This window comes from Typopeltis vanoorti, chromosome 17 (assembly GCF_054136105.1).
Source record: "Typopeltis vanoorti isolate ZY-2024b chromosome 17, IOZ_Tvanoo_1.0, whole genome shotgun sequence".
Taxonomy (NCBI): domain Eukaryota; kingdom Metazoa; phylum Arthropoda; class Arachnida; order Uropygi; family Thelyphonidae; genus Typopeltis; species Typopeltis vanoorti.
This window is the reverse complement of record NC_143565.1, coordinates 28359477-28383601: the sequence shown is the minus strand read 5'-3', so window position 1 is coordinate 28383601 and position 24125 is coordinate 28359477. Positions and strand designations below refer to the sequence as shown.

General features: G+C 36.7%; 1 protein-coding gene across 1 annotated transcript in view; it reads left to right on the top strand.

Annotated features, from left to right (window-relative positions):
• LOC150097244 (TOM1-like protein 2) overlaps positions 1-24125 on the top strand; it is a 253155-nt gene that overhangs the window by 86126 nt on the left and 142904 nt on the right. Inside the window, exons 5-6 of the mRNA XM_090407627.1 lie at positions 5615-5749; positions 18329-18433. Coding sequence (XP_090263753.1) covers positions 5615-5749; positions 18329-18433 — 240 coding nt within the window. The remainder of the gene's footprint in view (positions 1-5614; positions 5750-18328; positions 18434-24125) is intronic.

Here is a 24125-nt window from a genome sequence, read left to right as displayed (position 1 = left end):
GGAAATGGCTACACTGTGATACTGCTAGAATTTCACAAAATACTGCATAGAAAACAAAAATTGAAGTATATGGGAAAGGATACGAAGCTGATGGCATGTCTAGTCTGGTTGCTGACTGACAGACACCAGAGAGCAAAACTTGGGAGGACAATGGTTGATAAAGGTTATGTAGATATCCTGCAGGATGATTTAAATAAATTGACACTGCGTACAAAGGATAATGGTTGTCAGTTTGATGTTGAACAACGTAAGTTTATTCATCATCATTATCAAATTCCTGCCATGTACCCTCAAGGGGTGTACAGGATATGATAGTACTACATGAAAACAATTACATCATTACTAACTTCCTGTTTACAATTTTCCTCAAAATCAGTCTGTTACTTGTCAAGACTCCGACATTATCAGATCTTATATTTCTATCATCTAAGGCACTTTGTACTGTATCAATCCACCTATATCTTGGTCTTCCTCTGGGTCGTTTTGCTGCCAACCTGGCAGAGAACACTTGTTTTGCTAATCTTTCTTCGGCCATTCTGTTTAAGTGACCATGCCACCTGAGATTAGCTCTGCTAACGCATTCCTGGATGCTGACAATGTCATGTTCTTTCCTAATATCCTCGTTTTAATATAATATTGCCATTGATGCCATCTGTTCATGCCTCTAATCTTTCTCAGGATTCTCATATCTGTGGTTTCTAGTCTTTGGTCAAGTGTTTTACTTCTGACCCAGCTCTCAGATCCATAAGTTAAAACTGGTTTGAACACTCTCTTGTATACAGCAAATTTAGTGTTCTGACTAATTTCTCTCCTATTCCATATGAATTTATTCAATTGACTTCCCACTATACCAGCTTTATTGATTCTGTTGTCTATTTCCATATTTAATTTACCATCTTCACTAAAAATCATGCCTACATAGGTGAAATGTTTTACTTGTTCCACAGGTTCTCCATTCACAACACAGTTGACATTTTCAATGATTCTGCCTATTTTCATTGTCTTTGTCTTTTTATTGCTGACCTTCATACCATATCTATTGCAAAAGTTATTCAATTTAGTCAGAGAATCTTGCAGACTTGTAGCGGATTTATTTAGAAGTATAACATCGTCTGCATAAAGCAAAGAGCTGACATCAACATCTCCAATTTTGATATCATGTTTAATACCACTTTCCTTCATAATGCGATCCATATAGATAATGAATAACAGAGGGGATAATGCACATCCTTGTCTCACACCAGATTTAACATTAAACCATCTTCCTGTACTTCCTTCAATTCTAACTGAACTTACAACTCAAATAAAGACTAAGTATTGCATGATATAATGCCCCATTGACACCATATAACTGTGGTGTATTGAATAGCTTCTCTCTTGGCACCTTGCCATATGCCTTTTCCAAATCGACAAAACTTAAATATAGATCTTTGTTATATTCCCATGCTTTCTCGACTATTTGTCTTAAAGTGAAGATCTGATCCTGACAGCCTCAATTTGGCCTGAATCCAGCTTGTTCTTCACCACGCTTTTCTTCCATAATTCTCAACCATTTCTCAAGTATACTGGCATAAATTTTGTCCAGAACATTTTAAGCCTTTGATGGCTCTTTCTACTTATGGATATGTATTATGGTTTGAAAAGATTACATACTGCATATCACATTGATATTACTGAATTGCAGTTAATGGATGGGGATAGGGATTGGGGGATAATGGTGGACAGAGAGTTAAGTTTCAGAGGGCATATTGCAGAAGTTGGCAAAAATAGCTAAAAGGATTACTTACATAGTGAAAAACACACACAAGTAAAAATAGGGAGGTTGTTATCCCTCTTTATAAGACTATGATTAGCATCATCTTGATTACTGTATACAGACTTGATCACCTGGGTTTTTTGGGTATTATCAGGAGGTGGTAGAGAGAATTCAAAGACAACTAACCAAACTGGTGACAGGTCTGTCAAATACTCCCTATGAGAATAGGTTGAAGGTATGTGGCTTGTAAAGTATAGTTGTTAGGCAGAAAAGATAGGAAATGATAGAGACTTATATTAAAAGGATTACATAAGATTGACACACAAGAAATATTTCTATACATGACAAATGGAGAGAGAGAGAACTAAGGATCCCTGGAAATTGTGTAAGAGTGTGGGTTAGTAAGGTGCACAGACTACTTTCTACTTGGAGAGTGGTGAATGAATGGAACGAATTGTCAGAATTATTTTCATGATGACCCCACATATGAAAGGTCACAGGACATATAACGTAAGAGTACCTTGTGGTGGGAAAGTGTTTATGAAGAAAGAAGTAATCTATTGATATATTTCTTAAAGATTTGGAGGTTGTACTCAGTAGGAAAAGCAGTATGGGGTAGATTGTTACAAAGAATAGAAATGGATGAAATGAAGGCGAATGATGGGAAGTTTGTTGAGTATGTTTGGAGTTGGACAGAATGTTGGTGTTGGGCAGTGGCTGCTCTAGTTCTTACATAGAAGAAAGTGGAGGAATGGTGGTGGCCAATTCATAGGAGTAATGCCCATGAAAGTACCTATAGAAAAGGCACAGTGTAGAAACAGAGCTTATGGGGAAGTGACTGAAGGGAGTCTTTGAGGGAAGGGTCACCTATTAAGTAGATCACCCTCTTCTGTATATCACCAAGAATTCTTAGAGAAGTTTTGAGTGCACTACCCTAAATGTGAGAACAATATTCCAAGGTGGTGAGGCCTTTGACTTATAAACTGTTACGTGCTGGGTGGAAGAGAAGTTGTAAAATTCGATGTGGTGAGATTTTGGTAAAATTTCCTCTGGAAATTTACATAGAAGAAAGTGGAGGAATGGTGGTGGCCAATTCATAGGAGTAATGCCCATGAAAGTACCTATAGAAAAGGCACAGTGTAGAAACAGAGCTTATGGGGAAGTGACTGAAGGGAGTCTTTGAGGGAAGGGTCGCCTATTAAGTAGATCACCCTCTTCTGTATATCACCAAGAATTCTTAGAGAAGTTTTGAGTGCACTACCCTAAATGTGAGAACAATATTCCAAGGTGGTGAGGCCTTTGACTTATAAACTGTTACGTGCTGGGTAGAAGAGAAGTTGTAAAATTCGATGTGGTGAGATTTTGGTGAAATTTCCTCTGGAAATTTTACCAAAATCTCACCACATCGAATTTTATGGGAGGACTGGATTTTTCGGAGGTCATAAATCATGTGAAAAGAACAAAATTATAAATTACTGTAATTTAATGGACACATACTGATTGTAAACTTGTATAAGTAACTGACAAAAAGAATGACATAGAATTGTTCATAAATTATAAAATATTGCAAAAGTTCAAATTGTGCACTACGTTGATTTAATATTAAGTTTTGATGTAAAATTGTAAGAATAATGGAATGTTAAAAGTAATTTTGCCTCAAGTTAAGAGGATTGGACAAGATTATGTTGGCGACTTGAAAGTGAACAAAAGTATTGAAGGTCATTCAGATGTGGAGATTTTGCTGCCAAAATTGAAGGTCAAGACAACAGTGACGTCAAGATTTGGGGGTCTCCAACCCTAAAACAAGGAACTTATGAATCGTACTTGAGAACCTCAAAAAAAAAAAGAGTGGAATTTTTTTTGTCTTGCTGCAGTTCATTGGACCGCTTGGACTTCCAAGATTTCATCGGAACATGAGGCAGATTATTCTTCGGAGATGTATTTTCAGTAATGGAATGTGTGACCAGATATGTGGTGCCTACAGTAGATCCAGAACTGATGGTGAGCTACAATTCCCGGAAGAGGACTACAGCAGGACGACCTCCAAAAGCCATTCGTCGAAGGCTAGTATATAGGATGGAGGAAAGTAGTCAGCAGGACCACCACAAATCTTCAAAGTTGGGAAGACTGAATATGTTTCTGCAAATTTGTGAGTAGATTCTATCGTATTAATGCTGAGGTAATGATTAAGTATTGTATGTCCACTGAACATAGCTTTGTTAAGATAATTGTATAATCGCTATAAGAAATAATTGAGGCTGAGAATTAGCTAGTATATATATTAAGAAGAACGTTAGCCTAAGATATAGATTATAACAGCCAGTAAATGCATAGATTTTGTAAAGAAAGTTATTTAAGCATTGTGAATAGCAGGTCTAAATTGTAAGGTTATGATTTTAGATTGAATAGGCATCAGAGAGAAATTGTTCAATTGTATATTACTTTATATAGTTGCTTATGGTAAAATAAACATGCTTTGTTTGTTTAAAACTATCTCCTGATCTTTGACCAATGCACTGTCTCATAAAAACAACCGAACCTGTGTGTTTAAATTAGAGAAATTGCCACGACTCACTATTGAAGTAATTAATTTAGAAAGTGATCTATTCTATAAGTGTTATAACTAATCTTCTCGTGCTATAAAATTAATTTAGGATGGCACAGTCGAAAAATAATATAAATTTTTCTTGAGTGGGAAATAGTTAACTGTAACCATGAGTTGTCTATTCCAGAGGCCTTCTGACTGACAGCACTAACACTTGTAGAAAGTATAAAGGATTTCAAATGGGGAGTAAGTTAATTGGATTAGATTAGAATAAGGTAAAGAGTACTACAGAGAGTCTGAAGTTAAAGCAGACATAGGAAGGATAACGACAAAAGCATAAAAATAATACAAAGATGCAGCAGCAGATATTGACGAAAGTAATAAATAAACGTAACAACATAATATTACAAAGTGGTGTTTTGAACAGAAGAGAAGTTTTTAGCAGTTGTGAAAGCTATATATGGAGTATATTTGTGCCAGATATGCGACAGTGTATCTGGCACAAACAGGAAATTAGAACATTATCAAAAGTAAGTGAGAGTGAAGTAGGATTTTTATTCTGTTTAATAAGGCAGGCTTGAGTTTTTATGCCATTGAAATACTAAATTGTCTTCTCCTCATTTGAGGGTATTGAAAGAGAGAGACAAAGAAAAGGTTATTAATGATAAAGGAGGGAGAGAATGGGTAAGAGTACAGAACCCTGGGGCGCTCCAGTATTGACAGCGAAATTGATAATTGCAAGCCATCCACCATGAATGACATACATTGAATGACCAGTAAGGAAGCTGGCAATCCAATCATAATGATTGGATTGATGCAGTGATGCCATAAGACGGTAACTTGTTCAGGATGCCTCTATGCCAGACATGATCAAATGCCTTTGAAAGATCAAGTGCAACAACATAGGTTTTTCTAAATCTTTCTGTGGCTTGTGGTAAGGTAGTTTAAGTCAGCTGTAAGAATGAGATGGTAGAATTCATATTGGTGATTGCTAATTAATTGATAAATCTCCATTTATGAAAGAAATTGGTTGTTGATAACCTTTTCCATCACTTTTGAAAGTACCGAGGTGAGAGCAATGGGACGATACTTGATGGCTGTCTTTTGTCTGACTTTTTTTTCTGTCATTTTGATTAATCACTTCATTATAAATTGTATAATTTATCATTATGTGTACCCTCAGTTACAATGAGGGTGTGTGGCATATACAAAAAGACAGTAGTTAAAGAAACTGCAACATTCCCTCCCCTTAAATTGCTTTTTCATAACCATTAGATCACTTCATAAATCTTGTTTTTAAATCCTTAATTTAGAGCTGGGCTGAAGCCTTTCGTATTAATTCAGAGATGCAAGGAGTGCTTCAAGTATACACTGATCTTAAGCAAAAAGGTATCGAGTTTCCAATTAGTGATGTTGACTCTTCAGTGCCAATACATACACCTCAGAGGGTAAGAATGTATAAACCAATATAATTCAGTACCTTAAGTTTGCTAGTATTGTTATTATATATATATATATATATACACATATATATATACACATATACAGTCATACTCTGACTTACACGAATCCAGAGTTACGCGGTTTCTTATATGTACGTATTCCCGTTCCGCTTCACCACTAGTCGTATGTTTCCAGCGCCAGCCACATTCGCCAATGTCGCACACATGCTGTGAAGAAGCACTGACGTGTTTCACACATTCTCCATTCATACACGATTTTTATAGCCTACAAACCTTGTGATTGTTTAATGTTATGTTCTTGATATAAATTTTATCACATAAAAAATAATGATGTTCTCCAACAGAAGCAAGTCCGATTCTGATATAACTAGCAAGAAAAGAAAAACATCGACTTTGGAAACAAAACTCAACATTATTAAGGATTTTGAAGGCAGAATGAAAATTTGTGAGCTGCAAAGAAGTTTGGTCCACACAAATCCACAGTAAGAACAATCATAAAAGAAAGGTTTACAAACCTTTTTCTAATGGTGAACGAATCGTAGCCACAAGGCAAGGAATAAAAAAATCATTGACTTGCTATGAAGAAATTTTGCATGACAAGAAAAAGACATTATGACATCAGACGAATCTATTTAGCTATGAAGAAATTTTGCGTGACAAGAAAAAGACATTATGCTGTCAGTCGAATCTACTTTGGGGTATGACTGTATATATTTATTTATTTATTATTTAATTTTTTTTTTTTTTTTTGTTTTATTCATTTAGCAAGATACTTCTTAATCTAGATAGCAATTTCTCTGAATATCATATCCAACTTATCCAGCTCAGGATAAGTTGGATATGATATTCAGAGAACTAATCTGAAAAAGAGCATGACACATTTCTTTCAATCATATAATCACATATTTCAATCACCTAAATTAGCTGGCATGGTTGGCCGAGTGGTTATCTTATTTGCTCTCCAGCCAAAAGGCATGGGTTTGAATCCTGCCGTGGGCATGGATGTTTGTTATTGTCTGTGAAAATAATAGTGGTGGAGGTGGGCAGTATATGATGATGATTATTATTATTATTGTTGTTCCGGGAAACTCCAAGGAGTCGACAGACTCATCGAGGGAGGCCCTAACATCATGTCTGGAACAACTATTCAACATTCACACAGTATCTATCATATCTTGCCTTGAACTCATTCACAGTCGTAGCACCCACAACAGACTCTGGAAGCTTATTCCACTCGTTCACCGCTCTCCAAGTAAAAAACCTAGCTCTAACACCCTTGTCAACCACGCTCTTGCCCAGCTTCCATGCATGGCCCCTAGTCCTCCTACCACCAGTCATATTTTCAAAAATATCTTCTGGATCAATCTTATAAAAACCCTTCAGTAATTTGAATGTCTCAATCATATCACCCCTCCTTCGCCTATCGTCCAATTTCTGCAACCCACAAATCCTCAACCTATTCTCATAAGGTTCATTCCACAGACCTGCTATCATCTTGGTCACTCGTCTCTGGACCCTCTCCACTTCCTCCCCATCACGAAGAAACCTTGGTGCCCATAACTGGGCACAGAAGTCCAGATGGGGTCTTATCAAGGCTCGATACAGAGGAACAACAACTTGTTTGTCTCTGCATGTTAAAGTATTTTTCATAAGCCAAGTGATTTGGTGAGCTGTTTTAGTTACTTTTGCAATTTGCCCCCTAAACTTCAACTCCCTATCCACCAGCACTCCCAAATCCCTGGCCTCATCAATCTCCTGGAGTACGGTTCCACCAGTGCGATATACTGCTGCTATTCTTTTCACCCCAAAGTGCATAACCTTACACTTTGCCACATTAAACTGACATCCATTATTCCTAGCCCAGTCCTCCAAACTCCAAATCATTGTGTAAAATTTTGACAATCTGTGCACTCACAATTGCTCTACACAACTTTGCATCATCAGCAAACAAGTGAACACTTCCTCTCAGATCCTTTCCAATATCATTGATGAACAAATTGAAAAGCAGTGGTCCAAGAACAGAGCCCTGTGGCACTCCACTAGTCACAAGACGTCTTTTTGACTCCACTCCTGAATAAACCACTCTCTGGTATCTCTCCTTCAACCACCCTCCTATCCATCTTACCAACCCTATATCTATTCCCATCTGCTCCAGTTTACTGATTAGGGTTCCATGTGGTATCCTGTCAAAGGCCTTGGCAAGGTCCAGTAGTATCACTGTAAATCCATTACCCCTATCCAGTTCAGCCGTCGCTGTGTTATAAAACGTGAGCAAGTTACTGAGGCATGATCTACCCTTCACAAAACCATGTTGTCCCCCATACAATATCCCATTTTCATCTATCCAATCCTGTATTCTTTTCTTGACTAATTTCTCTAAGACCTTGACAATGATTCCTGATATGCTAATCGGTCGGTAATTTACAACAGCAGTCTTGGAACCACCTTTATGCAGTGGAACTATTTTTCCCTCCTTCCACCCGCTCGGGTCTAACCCAGACCCAAGACTCAAATTAAACAAAATGGTCAAGGGTACTGACAATTCTTTAGCTGCTTCTCGTACTACACGAGCTGGTATACCATCCAATCCCACAGATGTATTGACATTGAGGTTATGCAATAGACTACTCACCTCCACTTCATTCACCACAATTCCCGTATAATCTACTGGTTTATTTGTTTCTGCAATGTCACCACCTGGATGATATATTCTTGCAAAGTGCTCACTCAGTAACTCAGCTATCTCAACTGATTCATTTACCTCCCTACCATCGGCATTCTTTAAAATCATTCTGCCATGTACATTTTTCCTTTTACTTGCTACATATCTAAAAAACTGTTTAGGATTCTCTTTAGCCTGCATGGCCAATGTTCTTTCGTAATCCTTTTTTGCTTTTCTTACCACACTCGTCACCCTTCTGGCCTGCGCTTTATACCGTTCATGTGCCTGCCGGTCACCTTTCTCCTTAAATTCCCTCCATAATTGTTTCTTTTTTTGCAGCTCAAGCTTAATGGTGTTATTCATCCATTTAACCCCTACTTGATTTATTATTCGGACTCTAGGTATACAGTCAGCCATTGCTTCATGCAAGCACTTCTTAACTACCTCCCATGCACTATCAACTTCTAGTTCTTGCAGTTGTACATGCCATGGCACTGAGCCAATCAAACTCCTAAGCTTGTCATACTTTCCAGCCCGATAATTCCAAATGTACCCTGTCTTAATTGAAAATTCTACACCTTTAGCCACCTCCCAAGTCAAGACACTATGATCACTCTCACCGATTGGTGGCAATGTGGTCATATTTGTTACAGTCAAATCCTTAGATGTAATTACTAGGTCAACTCTGACCCCAATTCCTTCCTCCCGTGTGTCCTCTCCTCACTCCAATCAATGCGACCATAGTTGAAATCTCCCATAATAATCACCCTCCTTCCTCTCATTTCTTCTATTTGCTTGTGCATATTGTCACCACCATCTTTTCCATCACCTGGTCTATAGCAGCACCCAATTGTATATTTAGTTCTGCTAGCCACAATCTCACACCAAATGGCCTCAAACGTGCTCTTTTCTCTATCCTGCAATTCAACTTCTATTCTCCTTGGCTGTAGCTCATCAGCTGTCATCAACAATACTCCTCCCCCCATTTTATTCTCTCTGTCATTCCTGAACACACTATACCCATCACATTCAATCAAACTCCTAAGCTTGATATAGCTAGTGGGATATCATCTACAGTCAGCCATGTTTCACTAATACCAATAACCTGTGGTCTGGAAGTGCCAACCATGGCCAAAAACTCTTCCTTCTTGTTCCTAATACTCCTAGTATTAGTGTACATGAATTTAAGGCCCCCATTAGCCCCAACCCTACCTTGATGCCTTATATTAACTATCCCACTCTGGTTTGTTGTCCTTATTTGCTCTAGCATTTTATATTTTTTCTTACATTCAACTGCCTCCCTAAGGACTGTATATCTACTCCCCCCCCTTAATGAATCTAGTTTCCCTGAATTTGCACATCCACTACATTCAGCAACACTTTCTCAAGTCTTCTTACACCATAACCATTCAAATGCAAGCCATCCATCTTATATAGATCCTTTCGCCCATCAAACTCACTCCACACGTCCACAAATTCCACGCCACTCGTCATACATAACCCACGCATAAAGTCATTCGCAATTATGGCCCTCCTTTTAAACATTTCACTGTCATACCGTGGCAAAAGACTAATCATTCTAACTCTCTCACTCTTTTCTTTTGCTACCTCAAACAATTCATTCAGGTCTTCTATCATTTCCATTTTATGTCCTTTCAAATCATTCGTACCTGCCACAACAATCATTTCTTTCCCTTTCCTTTTGCTCTCTAATAGACTCAGTTACATCCTTTATGGTCGCACCACGTTGGTACGATTTTGTCAAATCCTCTACTAACACGCCTCGTACTAACGAGTCTCCATACAGCACTCTATCCTTCATTTTGTTCATGTTCACATTCATACGCCTATTTTTCCTGTCATACCTTTTATTATTGGTTGGTTCATTCAGTCGACTTTTGTTCATGCACTCTAGCTGCTGTTTTGCCCTTTCTATCGCACCATTCAACAACGCGATCTCATTCATTGCATCTATCTCATCTTTTTTATTCTCTGAGAAACCATTAATACTATCAATCACACTTTCTACATTCACACTCTCATAATTCTCATGTACAACCTTGCCGTTTCTTGTCATATCGCTATTTTCTTCATTCTGAAGGTTGACAAAAATATCACACTCACGATCCGAAATACACTTCAATTCCTCATTCTCCCTACATTTTCTACACACATTCAATCCTTTATTATCATCTATCCACACTCCGACTGCACTCCGTAAAGCGTACATTTCACAGCTAGTACACTGACTCATTTCTTTTATACTACTGTTCTTTGATAACGATGGCGAACCATCATTACTGGCCGCCATTTTCCTTCGTACAGGTGCCATAATTATTGCAACGTGTTTTATCAAATAATAAGTTATACACACCAAAAACACACAAACAGATGCACTAAAATACGCAAGGCAAACAAAACTATGCAATATTAACTAATTTTATCAATGATAACTGAAAATGATGATGGTAGTTGCGGTTTGTTGTAGTTGGTGGAGTGAGTGGTGGAGATAGAAAGTTGTGGAGTACTTCCCTCGATGAGTGTCTTTGGATTCTCCGGAGGTGTCACGTAATAATGATTCTTTCAGGAGATATTTGTATATCTCCTTATGACTCAAGATAATGCTAATCCTGGACTAGTGTTATAACAATCATTTGTTGATGATCATTCCCTTTTCTCATCTTGCACAGTTTAGTATAACCTTATATGCCATGTGATAAATTGTTATATTTAGAGCAGCCATGTATGTAAGAATTTTTATTGTAATTTTACTTACTTCTTTTTAGATTTTTCAATTATGTAATTTTATGCATGTTACTGGAATACAACTCATGCAGTTTGTAAATACTAAATGTGTACTTGTACCCACTTTAAACCTGTGTGTCTCCAGAATGGGAGTCTCATTCTGGAGACTCCCATTAACCTTTATAAACAATACTTATTGTCCCTCTCCTACTCATTTCCGTCAGGGCACTCACAACTAATTCTGACAATCTATTCCATATATTCACCACTCTCCAAGCAAAATATCTAGTCTGCCAACCTTTATTAACCACTTTTTTTATACAGCTTCCAAGGATGACTCCCTAGTTTCCTTTCTGTTCATCACGTATTGAAAATTTTCTTTTGCATCAGTCTTATACAACCCTTTTAGTATCTTAAATATTTCTATCACGTTCATTCTTTTCTGCCTATCAACTATACTTTGCAACCCACACACCTTCATGCTATCCTCATAAGAAGTATTCCACAGTCCTGTCACCAGCTTGTTCACTTGTCTTTGATTCCTCTCCACCACCTGCTGATCCCCAAGAAATCCAGGTGAACAGATCTGTTCACGGTTATTGAAATGTGACTGAATCATAGCCTTATAAAGAGGAATAAGAACTTACTTATCTTTACTTTTGTGTTTTTCAACAGCCCATTAATTCTTTTATCTGTTTTATTAACTTTTACTATATGCTCTCTGAACTCCAACTGTCTGTTCACCTTTACCCTGAAATCACTAGCCTCATCTCTTTCCTGCAGTTCATCAGTGTGACACTCAGTGGGTAACCTCTTCAACCCAAACCTTACATTTTGCAACTTTAAATCCACAATCATTATTCTTTGCCCACGATGCCAATTTATATAAATTATCCTGCAGAATATCTGCATCATCACTATCAACTATTATCCTCCCAAGTTTTGCATCATCAGCTGACAACTGATCAATATGCCCATTAAATATTCCCTATATTATTAATATACAATTCAAGAGTAGTGACCCTAGTACAGAGTTATGAGGCACTCTGTACTAATCACCCTCCTTCTGCTATATTACACTCAACCATATACTACTCTCTCACACTTGTCTCTCAGACTCCAGTTATCCCAGTTGAAGGTGAGTTAACCAGTCTCATACAGAGGTGGAAGGTTTTTCTTCCTGATATACTTGGGTCTTTTTATCCTGCAAAACAGGCCAGTTGAGCATTAAAATGCATGCATTTAACAGACATAATACACTGTCTTATAGTCTGAGTTGCTTATGCCAAAAAATCCAAATACTCCTTCCCCCTTTCATCTATCCATGCCACAAGCTTCATATTCATTCTCATTTTCTCCAACTTTTGTAATAGTTTTTCATGTGGCATTCTGTCAGAAGCCTTTGCAAAGTCTAGCATTATCATGGTGTAGCCATTTCTCTTATCTAATTCTGTTGTCACTCTAATATAAAATGTAAGTAAATTACTAAGGCAAGACTACTTTTTACAAAGCCATGCTGCCTACTATAGAGTAACATATTCTTATCCACCCATTGCTATTTTCCAATACCTTAACCATGACTCCTGAGATATTAATTGGTCTGTAATTTTCTACTTATGTCTTGTAGCCACTTTTATGTAATGGGATTTTGTTTTCTTTTACTCCTATGAAGTCTTACCGGAGATGAGACTTGGATAAAACAATTTCAGTAGAGGTACTGATGATTCCCTTGCATATTTAAATAGTGCATGACATGACATTTTTTAATATGCTGAGTACCTTTTATTTTATTGAGTACAATTCTCACATCAGCAACTGCAAAATCTCCACCTGGATGATACACCAGCCTTGTAAAGGGATCACCCCACAACTCAACTATTGGATCCACGAAGAATAAATAATGAAAACATTCTTATGATGGAATTGTTGTGGACTCCAGAATATCAATAAAATATCAGTATATCAACATCATGAGCCTTGTGTCTCAGCATAAACCAGTGTGCTTTGCCTGCAGGAGACACACCTAAAGCCTAGTTGAAAATCCTACATCATAAAATGTCACCATCATCCAGGAGATAGGAGATGGACCTGCAAATGGAGAATCACCATCCTTGTGGACAGCCACTCCCTATTCCAGCAAGTCCCACTCAACATAAACATAGGGACAGCTGCTATCTCCTTCCCAGTAGGACCACTTATGTTGCTGCATTGAGTGTGTTGTCTGATGCAACCAATACATTCAATTTCTTCTTAACAAGCTCCCCTACCTCTCAACCTCATATGAGTCTCCTTTGCCATGGAACAACCTTCACCCAAAAATTCTCAGCATTACACTATGGGACCGCCAAAACATGAGACTGATCCAAACACCTGCTCGGGCAAAAACAAGAATTGAGGGCCTTCATCCCTCATTCCACCCCAAATCCCCAGCCACTACCACTCAAGTCTAGGTTCTCAAAAAAAGTATGACAATGCAGTATATGAAAAAAAAAAAAAAAACCCTCAGCATACCATGAGTGGCTCAAGACTAAACTTTCAGCTGCTGCTTCACCTATATTGCAGCTCTCAAATGGATCTTGCTATAAAAGAAAGATCCATCAACAAATACATATCAGATTTTGAAAGGTCCAAGTTCAAATTCATCTCCTTTCCAAATTGAAGTCAAAACTTCTGGTCCAATTTTCAAGGCCACTGGGCACATAACTTTTGTCCAACCATGCTTCCACTACTTGCTGACCTAGTTGATCAGTTGGTTAGTGTACATGCTCTCTAACCAACAGGCTGTCAGTTATAGGCATGGATATTTGTGATTTCTTTCGATGGGAGATGAATTTCATTGCTTGATATAAGACCATGGCTTCACTTACTGGAGGTATGAAGTGACTTGAAAACTTTCCATGTTTGGTCTCTAGAGCAGAATTTCCCGAGTATGTAAAAAATAAATAAAAAATACCAAAAAAAATACATTAAAAAAATCCAATCCTTAATCCACCCATTGTACAAATGTACTATTGGTTTAAAGAAAAACCTTTGTGGGTGGAAGCTACATAAAAAAACATATTCAGATGGTATCATAGCCACTTCACCCAAAGATAAGGCCAACTTACTGGCAATCATGTCTTCTCTTCTTTCATTGATGACCATGACAAAGTTTTCCCCACTTTACCAGGAACTGCTCACTCCATGCCACTCATAGTCTTGTGCCAAAAAAAAGAAATCCAGAGCATCCTTAATAATGTGAACATAATGAGCAAGGCATCTTTTACTGATGGTATCCTACATACTGTGTCAAAAACTTCTACCCCAGAACTAACGCCTATCTCGTATAGTCTTTTTGATCTATCCTGTTGAACTGACAATCACCCTGCATTATGAAAACAGGCCCATATTTAGCTCATTCCAAAGATAAGGATAAAAGTCAGCTACTAAACCACCATCCAATTGTTTTCGCTTCTGTTCTCTCTCTCTAAAACTATGAAGCAGCCATCTTATGCACTATCTGGAGACCCACCAACTAACCAGTGACCAGCAATATAGATTCCACCACTCTTGATCCACAGCTGATCTAGCTTTCACCACCTATCTCGCAACTCAAACATGAAAAATTTGGAGAAACTTGTGTGTTGCTCTTGACATATCAAAAGCATTTGATTGGGTTTGACATAGGGGTCTACTTAGCAACTGCCATTCTATGATCTGCCTTCCACACTCTGCAACTGAATCGGCAACTTTCTCACTGGTCATTTGCTACAAGTCATGGTGGATGGTTTCCTCTCCTCAGATTTCCCCACCAATGCTCAAGTACCTAGGGTTCTGTACTTTCACCTACTCCTGTATATAAGTGACTTGCTCTCACAGATTTTAAGTTTCACAAATGGCAGTACACTCCATTCCTCCTTTTCATTTGACAAATCTTGTAATACCCAATTGTTAGAACTCTCAAGATCCACTGTGATGATGTTCTGAATTCCATTCTCCTAGCTATATTTCAGTGGGGCAAGGATAACCTTGTAGACTTTAATTTCACCAAAAGTAAGTCCTGTTTGATTTCTTGCAAGAAAGAGCTTGCATCCCTTCCCCTCTAACCCTTAGTAATAAACTTGATATTCAAATGCGATTATTTCTCCCTTCGTGGACTGACTTACACATCCAACCTTTCCTGGCACAAACATATTTCACAATAGTTGCTGCAGCCACCAAAAACTTGGTGAACTTTTCTGCCAACTCTATACAAGTGCAAAATCTGTCTATCCATGGACCGTTGCTCACATATTTGGGAATGATTCCACATTATCAGATCTTATATTTCCATCGTCTAAGGCACTTTGTACAGTATCAATTCACCTATATCTTGGTCTTCCTCTAGGTCGTGTTCCTGCCAACCTGACAGAGAACGCTTGTTTTACCCAAAAATACACAAAGAAAATGTGCCATTACGTCCCATAGTGGATGGCATTGATTCCCCCACATACAAACTAGCTAAACATTTGGCCAAAGCCCTCACACACTATACTGGCAACACACCTTCACACATAAAAAACTCAGCCCACTTCAAAGCCAGCATAGAAAACCTTACACTCAAACACATTGACGTAATGGTTAGTTTTGATGTCTTCTTCCTATTCACAAATGTCCCACTCAAAGAATACTTGGAGCTAATCCAAGCTAAATTTCCTCCCGATATCACAGCCCTATTTCAGTTCACAATGAACTCAGGCTATTTTGTTTGGCAAGGAAAATTCTACAAACAAATAGCGGGGACAGCTATGGGTTCTCTCCTCTCCTCACCCTTGGCCAACTTTTATATGGAGACTTTTGAAGAGAAAGCCTTAACTCTACCCCACAAAAACCAACCATATGGCTTCGCTATGTTGATGATGTGTTCGCTATTTGGCCATATGGCTTCGATGCACTCCTCTCCTTCCTGACACACTTAAACAACCAATCCCCAGGATCAAGTTCACCCTGAAAGAGGAAAAAAATAACTGCCTTTCTTTCTTAGACACACTAGTCACCCGCCAGCCTGATGGAACCTTAGTTTTCTCAGTTTATAGAAAACTCACTCATACAGGCAGATACATTCACCAACAATCCCCTCCCCCCCACAACAATATGGAGTCATTAAGACACTACACAACAGGGCCAAACTTATCTGTTCAACCGACAATGCCCTAACCACAGAACTAAACCACATTCTCAACACTTTCTCAGCCAATGGCTATTCCTCCCCCCCCCCCCCAAAAAATCACCATTCCCTATATCCGAGGCACCTCGGAAAAAATTACAAAAATCCTAAAAAAACATGACTTAACTTCTTGTTATAGACCTTATAAAAAATTTGCATCCCTTATCTGCTCCACTAAAGTCCCCCTCCCCCCAGACCTATCTGGTGTAGACCAAGTCCCTTGCAGCTGTAAGCTCTCCTACTTTTGCCAGACAGGCAGGACAGCTAATATCAGAATTTCAGAACACAAGAACTACATCCGTTTTCACTCTGGTCTTGCAGACAATGCTCTGGATACCCGCCATAGATTACGGTGGAAGAAAACCACGATAATACACCGTAGTAAATTCAAATGCAAGCTATTCATGGAATCAACCTCAGCCCTAAGAAACAATCCAAACCTCAACAAATTTGGTTGCATGACACTGTCCCAAATTTCAGAAACCTACATCAGAAGACCTTCAGCCCAATTGGCCAAGAATACCAACATTGCCCACTAGGGGGGGCGCCATCAGGACTTTTGGGAGAAAGAATAGCTTCGGCTTTGTTCCTCATTTACTGTTTGTTGTGCGTGCGTGCATGTGTCTTGTTTTTAAGTTCGTGTGATAATGGCAACGTGACGTTGCCGAAATATTGGAAGTGTATTAAAATTTATTTTAATGTATATTCTATTGTACATTGTAATTTCCTTAAGCTATTTAGTAAGAATGTATAACCAATGTCTAAGCCTTTCCACGAGAATTAAATCACATATAATAGACCTTAATTGGTATTTAGTCATCTAGTTCATATCAGTAGACCCTTGAGATCATTATCATCTTCTTCCTTCTGATTCTTGCTTACCCACACTGTCACTGTTTACGATATCTATGAGGGCACTTCCACAGGCAGAGATCATCAGGAACCTTGGCGGCTTGAAATCCAGAATTTACTTTCTACACTGCATAAACAACCCATCTAGCATCTTTGGGTGTCTTTTGGCTGGAACTGGGTCCCTTCACCTAGAATCGGCAAGACATACTCAAACCGGGAGCCAGAACAGAAACTGGGCGAAAACAAACTTATCCAGCAATGACCATTGAAACGACCTCTCCTCCTAAGCAGTCTTCTAGCTAACTCAACTCACCTTCTCCGAAACGTACCCTCTTCATGATGACTGACCTTCCTCGAAAAAACTTCCTCTCTCTCCCATTTTCTTTTCACTGTCTCCCCTCTTTTATGCTGCTCAATCGACCTTGGTTCTTGCTACTTTTTTATTCCCCTAGATATTCATTGAGGTCTTCACCCCCACCTTTTAGGTCGCTGCATAAAGGCAGGAAACCCCGTACATTCTTGACCATCCTGTGTGCGATGGCCTTAGGTCTAATTCTTAATCCCATCTGGGATTTTTTTTTTGTCTTAACAATCTATTGTTACAATTTATTCAGACATTTTTTTTCTGTCCTTTGTTGTTGTACAGCAAGTCATTAGTTAAATATTAACCAAAATTACAACTATGTTAATTTGATTTGAATTCCTAAGTAAAATCGGTATAGAAAGAATTCTAATTTAAATTTGTCTATACAAGATTTTACAGTATACACACACACACACACATCATCCATATATATATATATATATATATATCATGCTTGCAAATAGAAGAATACAAGCATTTCTAGTAGTAATATTAAAATTATTTATTTATATTATATATATTTCTTAATTTCCAGCTTTTTTGAAAATACAAAATACAAAATACTAACATTTATATAGTGCTTAAAGAAAAGTACTGTTTAATGATAGGAGATAATATATTCAAAATACTAATTTTCTATGTTTTGTCCAGACTGCATATTGCAATCTCTTGATACAAAGGCCAAAATGTAGAGAAACTGAAAACAGTATTTTTGTTACTGGGAAATTTATTAATTTCTGTTTTCTATCCATCTAGAGTGTACCTGTTATATCATCTAGCAAACCACCACCACCACAACAACAACAGCAGCAGCAGCAGCAACAGCAGCAGCAGCAACAACAACAAGAACGAGTACCCCAGGTAAAAATAATTGCATAACTATCTTTGCTCATTTAAAAAAACATAAACAATTTTTATTATAATTACCTTTTCTTTAATGTATTCTATTTATAAATATGCAGCATTTTATTCATATAAACTTTTTAGTTAATGTGTTTAACAGTAAAAAATATCTGATTTTAATATAGTTCTTGTTTTAAATAATAAAATTTGCACAAAATATGACTCAAGTATTTTTTATATGGAAGGTGAGTTGGCTAGTCTCATCTGGAAATTAGGATTTTCTCCCAAAAAATAGGTAAACCAGCTAGAAAATACACACAGTTAACAATGTTATTGTTCTAAATTATGTGCACAATAGCATGCTGTTATTGCATGGTGTATTGTTGACAGTAAATCGTATGGCATCAAGCAGCCACCCATGATGAGTCCAGGTGCTCTGATAATGCTATACTCATTTCTAATACACTAAAATGGCCCTCATTTTTGCAGGGAGAATGTTTAGCCCTGACTTTTAGCACATTTCTTTGGGGAATTAAAAGGCATTAGTGGATGTTTTTAAAAATGCTAAATAACTCTTAGATAGTATTTCCTGAACACTGTTGCCTGAATTCAACTAAAAGTTGGATACGGGCAATAGCGACCAGGAAATGGAAGAGTAGTCATAGTATTAAATACTAAACATGAATTTCAAGTAATGAGATGTGTGTACATTTTAAAATGAGGGATTTAACAATGAGACTTACTTGTACTAATAAGTCAACAGAAATGTTAACTGCTCTACTGGCCATGTTTTGTTTAACCTCCCTATCAACCAGGACGTGTATGTATGTCCAGCAAAACCTGGATGCATACTATCCTTTGAAAGAACACAGATAATAAGTGCAAGTCATTTGTCATTTCCATTACATGGTGCAATAATGCTTCATGCTGAGGAAATACTTAACCAGATAACTTGAGTTCATAGTTAATCTACATTTCTATAACAAGAAATGTAGTTCCTTGTTGTAGGCCAGATAACTTAAGCCTTAGTTATATTAGATAGACTGAATACCTACAGATTTTTTTTTTCTACTTCTTTTAATGTATGATTATAGTTTATAATGCCAAGACAAAATAAGAGGTCCATTTACGTTCTTAACTTAAAAATTGAGTATGACCTTAAAACCAGTGTCATTTTCAGTTTTTTTTATGTTAATTGTGTTTAATTACTAAGGGGACATTTTGCCAAACAATTATTTTATAAGTTAATGAAAATCTGAATCTTAAGGGGAAAAAAAAAGAAAACGGGTCTCATATGTTCCAAATGAAGCTTTATTTATTTTTTATTCATCATCTTAGCTCGAGGAATACTTCACTGATTTCATGAAGCTCTGCACTTTTATGATTTTGCTTTATACAGAACAATACAAAAATCTTTAATCATATCATGAAATGTATAATCCTAATAATATAATGTGCAGTTCTTTGTGCTTCAACTTTCTTGGTTTCCTAGAATTGCTCATGACAAATTGAAATAAATGGTTATGAAGTAAATTGTTATGTATATATTTTCTGTAAGTTTATATATTATGGATCAATTTTGAAGTGGCAATACTTTTGCTATAATTTATCATTCAAAATATGTGTAGGTGCATGCATCAAAAGTGAAATTTCATTTCCAGATTTCTCACAAATAGAATTAAAATTGTATTTTATCTTTAATGTTTAACCCCTTCCCCCCATAACACTATCACACATACTCAAAACTGTTATGTAACATAGCTTCATTATTATTGTTGTTATTATTTTTTTTAAATTTATTTTTTCAAGATAATTGTACTGGATAGTTTTTAATTTTTCAATACTGAAACTAAGTTATGATTATTATAAATTAGGAAATTATGTATATTTTCAAACTTATATTATTTCTGATTATTATAAATCAGGAAATTATGTAATATTGGGTAATTGGGGAAAGTATTGTTTTTTTTTTTAAAAAAAACCACATGCAATATCAGAATAAAATGTTTTGAATGTGTACTAATCAATCAGAAAGACGAAAAAAAATGAAACAAGAAATTTCTGCATGATAGATATTAGCTATTACTTGAGGCTTTTTAGTGTGCATACTGGGACATTACAGTGCATGAATTTGAAACTTCACTAAAAACCCAAAACAAGAAAGTACCTGGATAGCAGAGGCCATTAAACACAGAGGAAAAGAGCTTTGGAAAGGACTGTTAAAAATCTGTAATACACTCCTAGCTACATCCAACATTCCATCAGAATGGAGAGAAGAGAAGCCCTTATTAACACCAATATAAAAAAAAAAAAAAAAAAAAAAAAAAAAAAGGCAATTTAAACAATCCAGAAAATTACAGAGGAATCGCACTACTTTTTACCACACTGAAAATCTATAACAGGATGCTTCTAAACTGAATTGAATCATATGTAACACCTCTTCTACTCCAAAATTAAGCAGGTTTCTTGAAAAGAAGGATCAAGAGATAAAAATCTTCCCTTAATCTTAAACTTCATAGGTTTCTCAGAAGCCTTCAATTCAATCAATAGACAAAGGATGTTAAAACTTCTCAGTTATTACAGCATACCCTTGAAAGTAATCAAAGCAATAGCAGAACTATATCAGAATTATCTTGCAAGAGTAATGGTTAATGTAGAGATATTTCCACTGGAGTTCTTCAAGGAGATTCTTTGGCACCATATCTTCTTCTTATTACCCTTGATTATATATTTAGACTCACAAGAAATGGATATGAAATAACTATCAAAGATTCAGCAGGACAAAACCACATAAGCAGTCTGTTTTGCAAATGATGTGCTGATTGACGCTAACATTTAGACTGCCAAAACCACTTAGATAATTTACGTAAAAATGTAGCTCTGATTGGGTTGATAGTCAATAGCAGTAAAACTAAAGTCCTAAAGAACAGAATAGGACATATTAGACATAGAGGAAGAGGATGACCAAGAAAATAGTTTTGACAATACATAAGCAACTTCTTTTTTTTTCCAGATGAGGCCTGTGAACCATCTGATATTTACTATTTAGTACAAAACAGACAACTTGGTTCATTTTTATCTAATAGACTATATTGCCATGAGTTTTTGTTCTCTGAATATTTCTGTACAATTTCCCTATTCATAAATGAATAAATGATGATAATAACTGGGATGTGTTCTTTCTTTCATTTCTCAGTGGGTGGTCAGTAATGTCTGTTAGCTTACAGCCTGTTACTCAGGCAGAAAGAAATATTAGCTAGTATATCCAAGGCACAATTCATTTCTGAGATCACAAGTAGTAGCAGCAGTAACATTCAGGATAAAAAAAAGAAAAGTTCGGGAGATGCAGAGAAGTTGGAGCCTTTGTTTTTCAAGTAGCACTTGCTCTACTGATGATGAGGGAAATTTTTCTAGCTCTGAAGATATTGATTCTGCCTGTAGTTTAGACATGTCTTCATGTGGAAGATGGGTGATTGCCACTGAAAGCATACCAGCTTGTTCATGGTTTCCATTCATAGGTAAGCCAGGAAGTACTGGAAAAATCAGTGCCTCCTGAAGTACTGAAGACAAAGGCTCTTTCCATATATTTCTAGACTATAATATTCTTTCCTTCATAGTGAAACAGGCTAACCTTTATGCTTGTCAACAACAACAACAGCAAGTTGAGTACGGTCCACATTCTCACAGTAAACTCGGGAGCCCAATAGATATCAATATGCTACTTAAATTTATAGGGTGCTTGATTGTGCAAGATATCTTGAAAAAGCCCACTCTTGAAATGTATTGGTCTACAGAATGGCTGCCAATGTTTTGTGATGTTATGACTGAAAAACAATTCAGTCTCATCATGAAGTATTTACATTTTCAAAATAACAAGAAATATGATCAGGCAACACATCCTTGCCCAGTGCTAGACCACCGCCCAGCATATTGGAGGCTTGAAGTGGCTTGAAAAAAATTTCATGTTTGTCTCTAGAGCAGGGTTTCCAGACTATATAAAAAATAAAATACAAAATTGATAAAAGCAGAAAAAAAATCATTAACCCACATACAGTACAAAATGTACTATAGGTTTGCAAATAACCTTTCGTGGGTAGAAGCAACATTAAAAAAAAGTCCTCAAAAAATTTATGATTTTCTGATGAAAATTTGTTAGTAATTTAGATGACTATACTATTACTATTCCTGAGAGAGAGAGACTTGAGTATTGATAAAAGCCTTATACCATTCAAAGTGAGATGTAAACAGTGTATTGCTCAAAAGAAAGCAAAGTATGGGGTAAAATATTTTATGTATTGTTGAAGTGTAAAGTGGATATCTTTGGGAATTCAAACCTTACGGGAAAGCTGATTGTACTTGAGCATGAATGTTCAGCATGATAAATATAAAGCTTCATAGTTGATGTCAATTCTAAAAATAGTTCTTAGACCTATAACAAATTCTATGTAATATAAATGGTTTCCTCCATCTCACCCTATGTGAATGAGTATCAGAACAAGGTCTGCCAATCTCGACTTGTCATGCAGATGATAGTGGATGTAATTTTTGTGTTCTTCAAGGCGGATTAACTAATCTATCAGTCTGTCCAAAGAAGGTTGAACTGTAGGCACAAGGAACTTTATACACGCTGGGACTTTCAAGAGAATGCGGTTAATTTTTAGTCGAATGTATGAAAATAGCTAGCTGAATGAAAGGTTTTAAAGTGGCATGGAGATCATATTTGCAGAGAACTGTGGTTATTTTTTCTTATGTACCCTGAACATATGGGAATGGCAATGGTTGCTATGATTCTGTGTTTTGGAAGAATGGAGAGTTGCATGCAATATTTTATCTATTTTATATGGGCTGTAGTCATTGGCTAAAAAGGTGTTGCAAAGGTCCACTAAGTTCAGTTTCAGGGACTGTGTCATTTGAACAAATGGCCTTGGCTTGGTCAGTAAATATTTTGAGGATTCCATACTATTGAGAAGAATGGTGTGATTATGTATGTACATACCTGTATGAGTGGGTTTTCTGTAGATGGAGAAGATTAATGAGCCATTAGGAAGTCATGTTACTAATGTATCTAAAGAGAGGAGACAAGTGTTACTTTCTTTTTCATTGGTGTTTATTTTAGGATGCTGGCTATTAAGATATGGCAACAATGTATGAGGGTGGTCTGAAAAGTTCTTGGCCTCGACCATAGATGGCAACACTATCGGCAAGATTTTTGTTTTTTCTAAGTTGGTACATCTGTCATAAGCATCCATGTGAAATTGCAAGTCATTCTATCAAGTAGTTTGTTTTATACTACTGTCTGAAGCAAGAGTGTTGTCTGTATTCCTTGAAATGCATAAAATTGAGTATCATGCAGTTATAAAATTCTTTCTAAAAGAAGATTTAATGCCAAAAGAAATTCATTCGAAGTTCATAAAAGTTGATGGGCACTCTTCTCCTTCATTTTCAACAATTAAGAAATGGACTGCCGAGTTTAAACGTGCATGGATCATATTCAAAGCTGGATGTCCAAAAAAAAGTATAGCAACACCAGAAATCATTGATCAAGTGCACGATATGGTATTGGATGACCGGCGAGTCAAAGTGCTTGAAATTGCTGAGACTATAGCCATTTCAAAAGAATGTGTATAATATATTTTGCATGAAGAATTGCAATTGAAAAAAAAAAAAAAATGGGGTGCTTAAGGATCAAATCTGTATAACTGAGAGGAGA